The sequence below is a fragment of the Stomoxys calcitrans genome, chromosome 1 (assembly GCF_963082655.1).
Source record: "Stomoxys calcitrans chromosome 1, idStoCalc2.1, whole genome shotgun sequence".
NCBI lineage: Eukaryota > Metazoa > Arthropoda > Insecta > Diptera > Muscidae > Stomoxys > Stomoxys calcitrans.
In genome coordinates, this window is record NC_081552.1 from 134220794 (window position 1) to 134234089 (window position 13296).

A 13296-nucleotide genomic window follows, 5' to 3' on the forward strand; every position below is an offset into this window, starting at 1 on the left:
TATTCTGCGTTCAAGTCAAGTACAAGTGCACCAGTTAAGCTCTCCTCAACTTTGTTATTTTGATTTTAATAAATATATGTTTTATAACGTTTTATAAAACATTCTGTGTCTTTACTCAAAAGCAAGGGACGCAACAGTGGCGACGAGGATTTAAAGTGATTCTTAAACGATTTTCAAGTGTTTTTTTGACGACGTCAGTCTTTTTCATACAAAAAAAAAAAAAAAAAAAAAAAAAAACAATTTTTTTTTTCTCAAATTGTACAACAACGTACTAACAAAAAAAAATGGAAGAACAACTATTGCAATCTATTTTGGCGCAACAAGCCAGGTTGTTGGAGCAGTTGGTGGCAATCGCAAAGCCATCCGGAGGGGCAAGTACAAGCAGTGATGGTGTTATGGATATGCTGTCCAAGTGCATAAAAGAGTTTGTATATAATCCGGAGGCAAACCAAACGTTCGAGAATTGGTACGCACGCTATGATCATCTTTTCGGCGAAGATGCAAATAAACTCGCTGACGCCGAAAAAGTGAAATTGGTGTTGCGGAAGCTGGAACCGGAGGTTTTTGACAAATATGCCGACTATTTGCTACCAAAAGTGCCTCGAGACTTGAACTTTGAGACAACAGTGTCCACTCTCAAAACACTGTTTGGAAGAAGAGAGTCACTTTTCAGTTCACGGGTCGCATGTATGCAGTTTACAAAGACAACACAAATGGACTTCTTCACATATGGTGCCATGGTAAACCGAAATTGTGACAATTTCGAATTTGGCAAACTGACGGAGAATCAATTTAAGTGCTTGATGTTTCTGCGAGGACTTCAAGCACCAGAAGATGCTGATGTTAGAGCCCGCCTATTGCACTTTCTAGAAGGAAACACTGAAGACACGGTTACCATTGACAAAATGGTGTCAGAGGTAAATCGTATGCTCAGCTTGAGGAAAGATGCTGCCGTGGTAGAACAAAATGTCGTCCATGCAGTCAAACGCAATCACAAACAGCACAAAGTTAAGCAGCAGAGCAGCGCAGCACCCAGTGAAAAACCGCGACGTCCATGTTGGCAGTGTGGCGAAATGCACTTCGCTAAAAACTGCAGCTACAGCAAACACTTGTGTGAGCAGTGTGGCATCGTAGGTCACAAAGAAGGCTACTGTTCTTGTTTCGCTGCAACATCAAAACAGCGCAGCGAGAAGAAAAGCAAAAAGAAGCAGTATAGCAAAGCGCAAGTAAGTGTTACTGCAGTTAGAAATGTTGCTGCAAATAGAAAGCACGTCAGCGTCAAAATTAATGGCGTCAAGCAGCGCTTGCAGTTCGACACTGGTGCAGACATAACAATAATTTCGCGCCGAATGTGGATGCAAATAAACAAGCCAACGCTACTGAAACCAGCTCATATTGCCAGAGACGCATCAGACCATGTACTGAACCTTTTGGGCCAGTGTGAAGTGGAGTTTGAATTTAAAGGCAAGTCAATTAAAGCAACAATTTTTGTGACCCCAAACAACAAGTTGAACGTTATGGGTACTGACCTAATGGACAAACTTGGTATCTGGAGCTTGCCTATCGACACAATTTGCAACACAATTTCAACGTCGGAAATCGAAAATATCAAAAGCAAATATCCATCGATATTTTCCACACAACCTGGACACTGCTCAACTTTCAAGGTCAATTTGAAAATCAAACAAGACTCACAACCCGTCTTCAAACCAAAACGACCCGTCGCTTATGCCGCTTTACAACAAGTAGATGAGGAACTCCAACGCCTGGAGCAGGCAAATATCATCACACCTGTAAGTTACTCCAGATGGGCAGCACCTATTGTTGTTGTAAAGAGGTCAAACGGTAAAGTTCGCATATGTGGTGATTATTCCACTGGATTGAATGAGTGTATGGAACCTCACACCTACCCATTGCCGTTACCTGATGACATTTTTATCAACTTCAACAATTGCCAATTTTTCACACAAATTGATTTGACGGATGCTTACATGCAACTGGAAGTCGATGATGCCACCAAAGAGATTCTCACCATCAACACGCACCGAGGTCTCTACACATTCAACCGACTTGCACCAGGGATCAAATCCGCACCAGGGGCATTCCAACAGGCAATTGACACAATTTTATCTGGAGTTAAGTTTGCACATCCCTATCTTGATGACGTCATCATTGCAACGCCATCAAAAGAGGAAAATCAACACGCAGTCGATGAAGTTTTCCAGCGGTTCCAAAGGTATAATCTTACCATAAACATTAATAAGTGTTCATTTTTTTCCCGTAGTTGCACCTATCTTGGATATAAGGTCGATGGCACTGGAATTCGTCCTGACCCTTTGAAGATTTCCGCCATTTTGAAAATGCCAGCCCCAACAAATGTTTCAGAGCTTCGATCTTTCCTGGGTGCAGTAAACTACTACGGGAAATTCATACGGAAAATGCGCAACTTAAGAGCACCAATGGACGACTTGCTAAAAGTGGACCGTGAATGGAAGTGGAGTAAGGCCTGTGAAGACTCCTTCCAGGAATTCAAAAACATCCTGGGTTCCCAACTGATGCTGACTCATTATGACCCAAGACTCCCAATCAAAGTTGCAGCAGATGCATCGAATGTAGGCATTGGCGCCTATATTTGCCACGTTTTCCCCGATGGTGGCGAGAAGGCCGTGTATCATGTGTCACGTTCTTTGACACCAGCAGAGCGGAATTATTCGCAAATCGAGAAGGAGGGTTTAGCCTTGGTTTTTGCCGTAAGCAAATTTCACAAAATGCTGTATGGTCGTCGTTTCAAGCTTGGAACCGATCATAAACCGTTATTAGCGATTTTTGGAAGCAAAAAGGGTATAGCAACGCACACAGCCAGTCGACTACAACGTTGGGCTTTAACTTTAATGTCCTACGACTTTGAGTTGAGCTATACCCCAACACAGAAATTTGGTTGCGCAGATATTTTATCCAGGCTAATCAACAAAAACGAAAAACCCGAAGAAGACGTCGTGATTGCATGTGCTCAAATGGAAGCTGAGATCAAATATATTGTTCAGGACAATATCACAGCATTGCCCATCACACACAATATGATCCGCTCAGCTACATCAAATGATAATACGCTTCAAAACATCGTCAAGTATCTACAAAATTCCTGGCCAGACACGAAGACCCCCGAAGAGCTTGTTTTTTTCCAACGCCGTGAAGGTTTGTCAGCATGTGATGGTTGTGTTCTATACCAAGATAGAATGGTCATCCCCAAGACTCTGCGGCAGCGTATACTAAAACAACTACACAAAGGACACCAAGGTATTGTTCGCACGAAATCATTGGCACGAAGCTACGTGTACTGGCCGAATATTGACAAGGATATAGAAGACATAATCAAAAGATGCGATGTATGTGCCTCAACAGCTAAATCACCACCACGAACAACACTGCATTCGTGGCCCATTGCTACAAGACCCATGCAACGCATTCATATTGATTTCGCTGGTCCAGTGAATCAGTCAACATATCTTTTGATCATTGATGCCTTCTCCAAGTACCCTGAAGTCTACCCAATGAAGTCGATGACGTCGTCATCAACAATAGAGTGTCTCAGGGACTATTGTTCCAAATTTGGGTTCCCAGAATCATTGGTGAGTGATAATGGTACTCAATTTACTTCACAAGAGTTTGTTTTGTTTTGTAGTGAAAACGGCATTGGGCATATTCGCACCGCCCCATTCCACCCGCAATCAAATGGTCAAGTTGAGCGTTTTGTTGACACTTTTAAACGTGCTTTAAAGAAACACCAAAACAGTCTCAAAGGCATACGAGAATTTCTCCTCTACTACAGAGCAACCGACAACAATAACACACCTGGAGGTAAATCTCCTTCAGAACTTTTCCTGGGGAGGAAAGTGAGAATAAATTTAGATTTGCTGTTTAAGCCCAAAGAAGACGTACTCCTGCGCAATGATAAGATGGAAGCGCAATACAATCGGAAGTTCAATACAAAATCCAGACACTTTGCAATTGGTGCTGAAGTCTATGCAAAGGTGTACAAACACAACAAATTCTTCTGGGCACCTGCAATAGTCAAGAAGCAAATTGGTAAAGTGAACTATGAAGTGGAAATAAAGGTGTTCCCTTATTTCAAGATGATGAAATCGCATGCAAATCAGCTTCGTACGCGACACAACGACACATCAACAAGCAATACCCCTTGGTTTGACATGTTTGAGATATGTCCACCGCCTCGCAATACACGTCCATCATCTGAAATAGCATCAACATCTACATCTACTCTTGACCCACCGGCATCAACTTTGCAACGGCCAAGTGAATCTTCCAGTGACCCTTCAACACCTACACAACCTTCACCTACACACCCTTCAACATCAGTCCGTCGTTCCAGCCGTGTCAGACGTGCACCTCAACGTTTCAGGGACTACACATCCTAAAAGGGGAGATGTTGTGGATGGCAACCCTGCCACACAAAACGATTGTTAACATTCTTTGATCTGTTACTTTAATATAGACTTACAGGCAGAACGGTAGATACGCACATACATACTTACATATTCATATTTCTGCATGTATGTCTGTTGTTCTTTTGCTGCTGCTTTGGCGTACACACACACACGTACAAACATACTGATCTTCTACTTACACAAATCTAATTAGATTTGTTTATGTACTTTGTCGATACATGTCATGGCGTTATTGTTTGTACATTGTGCGTTTGTTAGCAGAGCAGAAGATGAACATAACCATAGGTTATGGACACTCTTATTCTGCGTTCAAGTCAAGTACAAGTGCACCAGTTAAGCTCTCCTCAACTTTGTTATTTTGATTTTAATAAATATATGTTTTATAACGTTTTATAAAACATTCTGTGTCTTTACTCAAAAGCAAGGGACGCAACACTTAGCCTTCCAAATCTTAAGTAAATGGGCTTCTTGGGAGTAGGTGATGGTACCATCATCAGCTCCCCGTTCGTTGGATTGCATTGAGTCTCCTGTCGCTGCCTAATGTTTTAATATTGGGATCTTTACCTATCCCAGTATCCCGAATCTTTAAGTCGGTGATGGGTCCGTCGGCGGGTTCCAGTTTGTTAGGCTGTGTTGGGTCTCTCGTCACTGCATCCTGATATTTTAGTATTAAGATCATTGCTTCTTCTAGTCTTTCCAATATTGAGAGATGCCGTGATAGTCTCGTTGTCGGCCCCCTGTTTGTTGGGCCGTGTTGAGTCACCTGCCACTGCACGGCCTGATGTCGCAGAATAAATATTTCTGTATATCCTTGTCTTCCCAATCTTGAAAAAGACAGCTTTGCTCCCGTAGTGCGCCATGCCTTTAGTCTTAGCCAAACTTGTCACGGAGACTTGATCAATGCCAACCACAAGGAGAGTTACTTCCTCCTCCTCCTCCTCTCTGTGGAAGACCTCCCACTTCTCTGCGACCAAACCTTGGTTTTGCTTGCCCAAGAATCCCAACTTGCGTTCCGTCGCAAATTTACTGCCCCATCCCTTGATGAAGACCGTAGCCTTTGTTAGATGGGGGATATCCATCTTTCTTACCAGGTTGAGTTTTGCGCCCTCCCAGGGAGCGTGAATAGCTCTGACGAGCTGTTTGACGGTATCAATACATTCCGCCGACGCAAAACGCAGCGTAAAGATGTCCCCTCTAAACTCGCAGCTCATCGTTTTTATGGGTGGATCCTCTACAGAGTTCCACACATGCTCAAAAATCCGATCGTTAACCAGATCCTCCACAGTTCATCTCTGTTGTGCTTCCGTGCCACTATGGCGTAAGAGGGCGGTTCCTTAACATTCTCAGCGATCATATTCCTCTTCCGTGATGGCTGTGGCCTCCTTTTGGAAGTCACAGTCCTCCATGAAGACTCAGGGGCCGTGCGCGCTTCCTTCGTTCGTGTTCAAACTTTGTCTACCTCTGCAGGACACTGTCTGAAGTCTCCATTGCGGGATGGCTGGCTCGGTTTTCCCAGAGTAATTGAAAGCGGGGAGCTTTTTTTCTTCTTCAGCATTAGCAGTGTTATGCTCTTCGAGAGATCTGATTCTTTTTTCAGCTTCCGTAGAAGTGTCTGGAATGTCAGTTCTATCCCTTCCAGCATCCTGCACTTTCGCCCGATTACGCCGCCGGTACATACTCCTCTGTCTCCTTCGTCGTGCACCGGATCGCTTTCTCGGTCTGTTTGTGAGCTTAGCAAAGCCATCGCTCATTTCTGCCGTCATTCCGTGTCCTCATCTCTCGATTCGGCTGCGATGACTGTTTCATTGACACCGTCGCTATCTGAATCCGAGTCAGAAACACCACCTTTACTTAAAGGCTGGGGACGAACTCTGCATCCCTCTATCCGTCTCTCCATCATTAATAAGTCTGACGACTAGTTGTGCGCTCTAAGCATTACTGTCGACTTCAGGTGCCAAGGCACCCACACCTATAGGAGGAAAGGACAACACGCTATGGTCTGACGCCACCACCGCATATGTTGAGTTTTTGGAGTCCATTTTTAGCCTACTCCAAAAGGCTTTAATATTTTTTTCGTAATAGGTAGTATCTATTCCAAGATACGGATATGTATTTAATTTTCTTTGAGGTTCTAAATAAAAACACGTCCGCTTCACTCAACGGCTACAATATCTGGATGAATTACAAGCTGTGTGTGATAGATTGGTTCCTTGGCTTAGGGAGATATACTCAGCTTGTATCAGCATGTCATATATACATGTGATGTGGAGGGAAACGAAGGTCATTTTCATTACGAAAGCAGAAAAACCTTACCACACGAAGGCGAAAGATTTTCGTCCTATTAGTTTGTTATCCTTTATGCTGAAGAATCTTGAGAGGTTGATAAAAACATATTTTAGGGCAAAGATCCCTGGAGATCGCCTGTCGCGGCAGCAGCATGAATGTAGTAAAGGCAAATGCACTGAAACTGCCCTCCACGACCTAGTCGGCTACATAGAGGGTTCTCTCGCTGTCAAGGAGTATACAGAGGTAGTATTTTTTAACATTGAAGGTGCTTTCAATAATATAAAATCGACGTCAATCATGATGGAGTTGGAGTTTCTAGGAATCAACTCTACCGAAAGAAAGTTTTTTAATAACTTACTTACTAAAAGATACATTACGGCAGGCTTGAGATCTGTGGATCTAAAAAGATGGCTCAACAGAGGAACACCTCTATATACAGTGGTAGCATTTCTTAACATTGAAGGTGCTTTCAATAATGTAAAACCGACGTCAATCATGAAGGAGTTGGAGTTTCTAGGAATCAACCATACCGTAAGAAAGTTTATTAATAACTTACTTCCTAAAAGATGCATTACGGCAGGCTTGGGATCTGTGGATCTAAAAAGATGAGTCAGCAGAGGAACACCTCAAGGAGGTGTACTGCCTCCTCTACTTTAGAATATAGCCATTAAAAATATGTTATTGTCTCTAAAAGAAAAAGGTGTAAAAGTGGTCGCGTATGCGAATGACGTGGCAATTGCGGTTAGGGGAAAGTTTCCCAGCACTCTATGAGATATACTTCAAGATGCTCTACGTGCAACAGCAAAGTGGGCTACCGAAAGTGGTTTAGGTATAAATACTTGCAAGATAGATGTAGTTCTTTTCAGTAGGATATGCAAGTTGCTACAGTGGCACCTGCCTCCTTGGGAGAAGAGATTTTTCCATTTACTGGGAGTGCAAACTACCTGGGTCTTTTGCTAGACAGGAAATTGAACTTCAAATTCAAGAGAGCCATTGGCAAAAGTTGGGATTGCAGTTGTCAGACCTATATTGCTTTATGGTGTTGTGGTCTGGCAGACGGCGCTTCAAAAGTCAAGCGGATCCAAAGGATGGCTTGTTTGTGCATCACAGCCGCACTGAGGACGACACCATCTAATGCACTAAATTTAATGCTACATCTAATGCATCTGGCTATATAGTTAGACAAACTGCTGCGACCACTGCCGTGAGGCTAAGGGAGCTCTCTATTTGGTCATGTGGCGGCTACAGACACTGTATTATCCTTGACATAATATCAGATGATCCATGCAGTTTGGATTTCACCATACTTGACACGCTTTTTGATAAAAAGTAATGTATCAATATTCCTGATAGAACTGATTGGAACTACGATATCCCTGGTAATAGAAGTTACATAGACTTTAATACGGATGGTTCCAAACTAGACGACCAGTTGGGCTTTGGGGTGTACTCTAAAGATCTAGAACTGGTCATATAGAAAGGTTTTCCCCGACCACTGCAGTGTGTATTAGCGGAGATCCTTGCGATTAAGGAAGTGGTATAATGGCTTTGATATAAAGTCATAACGACGATTGGCATAAATATCTTCTCAGATAGCCACCAGCCATTAAATCCCTGGAGAACGTATTTCTGAACATAAAAAACGTCCTCGACTGTGGCAGATCTCTCAGCGTGTTGGCTGAACAGTTCAATATTCACATGTTCTAGGTGTCGGGCCACAGAGATATCCCAGGGAATTGTATTGCGGACCCTATACGCGGTATGATTGACTTTTGAATAATTAAGCGTTATTTCTAAACAGATATATCATAATTATTTTCCTGAATTATCCTTTGATTGTCAATTTGAATATAATTTCATAAAAAGATTTTCGATTTTTTTTGTGATTTTTTAAGATTTCTTGCCTAATAATTGTATTTTTCGATACAATATAGAAAAGAACTGTGTAATTTTCGATACAATAAAATTAAGAGGTGTTTTTTTCTATACTTGTTGGTTTTTCGGCCAAGTAACAAAATAATTTTGTGATAAATGTCTTACACATTTACAAATTTCTAAAATTACCAAGGATGAGGACATTACATCAGCAAAAAGTAAGTATCAGGTAGCTTTGAAGGCATTTTTAATTTATTATTTAAATTATTAAAATTATTATTTTTTTATCTGCGTTGTCTACTTGAAAGGATTTGGATCGTTTCTTTCGGAACGGATTCAAAACCCTACATGTCTGCGTGAAATTCGTGTCTAACGATGGAAATTTCACAAGATCTGCGACTCCGTCACAGAATAGTTCAAACATGGCTTCTTCTTCACAATCCTCCACCATTGCTAATTCTAACCTTCCATCCACCTATTAAGGTATTACGTCTGATCCTTTGAATAGGCAAGTGTTTCATGTCTCCCAAAATAGGAATGTGCAATAGTAAATGTACACATTACGGCATCATATATCCTCTTCGTGCGCTCATTAACCCCGTATCGGAAGCGACATTTATTTTGGAAAAGTTACAGCATCAATTACGCATTTCATACAATTCTACACAGACTACGATTTCTGGTGTGAATCAGACTATTTCTACGTCATCAAGGAAGGAATGTTTAGTAAGTATAAGTTCTGCTATCCAAGATTCTTTGCGATTGCAATTTATGGCGTTGGTTGTTCCGAGCATATCTGTAGATTTGCGCTCCTTTTCAGTTAGTGCTGAGTTCGCCTCCCGTTTGTCAAATATTTGTTTGGCAGATTCGCAGACTCGTTGTTCGACTGTTGGCCATTAGATATGCTAATTGGAGCAGATATTTACCTCAGTATCATATTACAGGGAACTCATATGAATGTTATGGGTTCGCTAGTTGCACAAAGTTCTGCTTTCGGGTGGTTGCTTACGGGCCAAGTTCCAGCTTCTAGTGCTAGAGTATTTTCGACTACAACTTTCTATTCGGGGAAGAAAGAAGAGAACCTCTTGCTCCTCCGGAACTAATAACTGACGAATGTCTGTTGCATATGGTTAACCGGTGTAGAAGAAAGAAAGCAACTACTCAACAGTTCATTCGTTGGAAAGAAGACTGCTTAAAGATCCACATAAGGGTTATAAATGAATAGTTCTGGATCGCGATATAGTTCTGGACAATTAAATGGTCATTCGTAGCGAACAATCACCTCCGACTTAGTGGAAACTCGGTTGTGTCATCAACGTTTGTCCGGGCGTCGACGGTCATGTACGCGTGGCGGCTAATTGAACCGAAAACGGTGTTGTAAGTCATTCTGACATTCCGATTTTGTCTGCCACTACGGCCGAAATTTCGGAAGCCGCTTCTATCCGGGAGATTGCACAAGAGATTCCAGTAGTTAGTACTCTTAGTGCCTGAAAAAACACTTTCCGGTGATAAAAATAAGTCGTCTTCGCCGAAAGATTCAATCCCCGTCTTATAAAGAGAATATCAGACACTTTAGCACCCCTCAGATTATTCCTGAGAAAATGATTTTAGATCATCCAAAGGCAAAAAATGGTTCCTTGTCCGTCCCTCTAGCTCGCAGTCTACATTAAGTTCTGTTGGTCCGATCCAATGTTCCGTTTCCATGGCCGACAACTTCGTGTAAATCCACCTAGAGGGTCGTCGAATCTCAGTGTAGGCTCATTTAGATGCATGTGCAGGACATACATGAATGTGTAAATCTTGTGGAAAGGCTTTGTCTTATTCCTACATAAATGGGGCATGGGATATTTTTTCCATTAACAATTCAGTCCATATACGATCGTACCGACAACTAGCAGATCCAGAATTTTTTAAAGGGGGTAACATTGGCCTTTTACTTGGGTCCGACGTCTGCCCTCAAATAATAAAGTCACAAACGTTCTCGAACCCGGGCTTACCGTTGGTTCAGCCATTTTTTGCTGGGTTATAATGGGTCCCTGTTCGATGTAGTGTAGCGCCAATGTACATTGGCATGGGTCATCCTGGCCACCTTCTTATCAAAGGTAATCTTCTATTGTCTTAGGCTCTCCGAGCCAACTGAATTGAACTATTGTATATAAGTAGTGCCTTGGGCTCTCAATTGAATAGAAATGTTGTGTATAAGCAGATGAATAAAATTTTAATTGGAAAGAAATGCTCACAGTTGACGGTTCTATCCTTTACTTAGAATATAAGCTGTACCATCGCTAGATATTGTATTTCATGACCGGCGGCAATGATTAATTACAAATAGTACGATTTTGTGTGGAGCTTTGAAACATTTTAATCTCCATTAAAATTTGGTCACCATGTGCAAAAATTCAACTTTTTCCTTTCGCGCAAAGTGAGCGTTGTCAACTTCCAACGAATGTCAAAATAATCCCGTTTTGTAACAATTAGTCCCTCGTTACATTAGAATTACGTCGTTCTCTTGTTTTTTCGTCCACCAACAAGCAACTAGTCCGACTTTTAAAGGTGAAATATTGTTTTTCCAAACAATATTTAAATAAAGAAGTGTTCTATTTACTATTTTATAAATTCCAAACATCCTGTGTTTGTTTCCTTTGTTTTCATTTATTACCTCCGCAAACTCCTTTTGTGTGTGTGTGTCCCGAACTAGCACTCAGAAAGAGTTTCACTTTAGGTTCTCATTTTTTTTGAGAACATGTCTGTTTTAGCGGATGTGAACATTCACAAGTTGTTGAGCTTTTTAAAGCGATCTTGTTACGGTAGGAACTAGAAGGCATCTTTCTTCTCCTGTTCCTGTGGTATCACAATGGACGAAACGTCTAAGTAAGTCTGATCTTAGTTCCTACCGTAACCTTAACTAGATTAGGTTGAAAAGAGGGTGCAGATATTAATCTGCCCCATGCTATTATAGACATACACCAAAGCCAGTAATCGGTTGACTGATGTAGCTAGAAATTCACAATTTATTGGGATTTTTAAAGCGATCTGATTACGGTAGGAACTATAAGGCATCTTCCCTCTTCTGTTCTTGTGGTACCACAATGGACGAAAACGTCTAAGTACGTCTGATGGCAAACTGCCACTTAAAGGAACAATTAGTCCCTCGTTACATTAGAATTACGTCGTTCTCTTGTTTTTTCGTCCACCAACAAGCAACTAGTCCGACTTTTAAAGGTGAAATATTGTTTTTCCGAACAATATTTAAATAAAGAAGTGTTCTATTTACTATTTTATAAATTCCAAACATCCTGTGTTTGTTTCCTTTGTTTTCATTTATTACCTCCGCAAACTCCTTTTGTGTGTGTGTGTCCCGAACTAGCACTCAGAAAGAGTTTCACTTTAGGTTCTCATTTTTTTGAGAACATGTCTGTTTTAGCGGATGTGAACATTCGCAAGTTGTTGAGCTTTTTAAAGCGATCTTGTTACGGTAGGAACTAGAAGGCATCTTTCTTCTCCTGTTCCTGTGGTATCACAATGGACGAAACGTCTAAGTAAGTCTGATCTTAGTTCCTACCGTAACCTTAACTAGATTAGGTTGAAAAGAGGGTGCAGATATTAATCTGCCCCATGCTATTATAGACATACACCAAAGCCAGTAATCGGCTGACTGATGTAGCTAGAAATTCACAATTTATTGGGATTTTTAAAGCGATCTGATTACGGTAGGTACTATAAGGCATCTTCCCTCTTTTGTTCTTGTGGTACCACAATGGACGAAAACGTCTAAGTACGTCTGATGGCAAACTGCCACTTAAAGCCTTACCTGGGTTAGGTTAGTTTCAAAAAAGGGTGCAGGTAATAATCTGCCCCATGCCACTATAGATATACACCTAATTCAGTAATCGGCTTGTTGTGAGCTCTAAAAACTAAAAAGTCCCCTCAAAAAAGAAAATTTTAAATTTATGAATTCCGTACTACTTACAAAATTCTTAATTGTTTTCCATACCACTCCCCTAAGATGGGTCTTGTCTGGTATCGTGTCCCACCTCAGTACCGGTGTTTGTTAGCTGGGAAAGCCGGGCAATGGCATAGGTAATGGTCCAACATCTCATCATCTTCCCCACATTCCCTACACATGCCATCACTCGCCGCACGGATTTTGCATAAGTGAGGTCTTAGTCGTATATATTCCGTTATGACACCAAAAGCTATACTGACCTCCTTCTTACTTCTTTTCAGTAATAGCCTACTTCTCTCACGACGCTGACCACCCCAAATGATTTTCGCAGTCCTACCGACTGTTTTGCGTTTGTCGCCCGCGCCCTTAAATCGGACTGCGTCGACCCGAAAAGCTTCGGGTGAACCACGTATTCCGTGATCGCCTGGATCTCCGCCTGCAGGACCGGATTATGGTCAGGCAGTCTTAAATAGATCTCATTCAATGGGTTCTCAACCATACCTAATGTACGATACATATAACAAGAGAGAGTAATTAAATTCGGTGGGACCGAACTATGGATACTCGTATATATATGTAATGTCCATGGCATGAAATCAGGAGATATGTCCATATGGAAGCTATATCCCATGTCCATGTACCTAATATAGCCCTCGGAGAAATCGGGTAACAAATAAAGGTCAGCTATATTCGGTTTACGCGTTGAAATTCCATATAAAACAA

At 41.6% G+C, this 13296-nt stretch overlaps 1 protein-coding gene across 1 annotated transcript; it reads left to right on the plus strand.

Annotated features, from left to right (window-relative positions):
• Positions 1-284: 284 nt before the first annotated feature.
• LOC131996961 (uncharacterized protein K02A2.6-like) lies at positions 285-4436 on the plus strand. The gene has a single exon (XM_059367170.1). It carries the CDS (start codon positions 285-287, stop codon positions 4434-4436), a length of 4152 nt encoding a protein of 1383 aa, XP_059223153.1.
• Positions 4437-13296: the final 8860 nt, after the last annotated feature.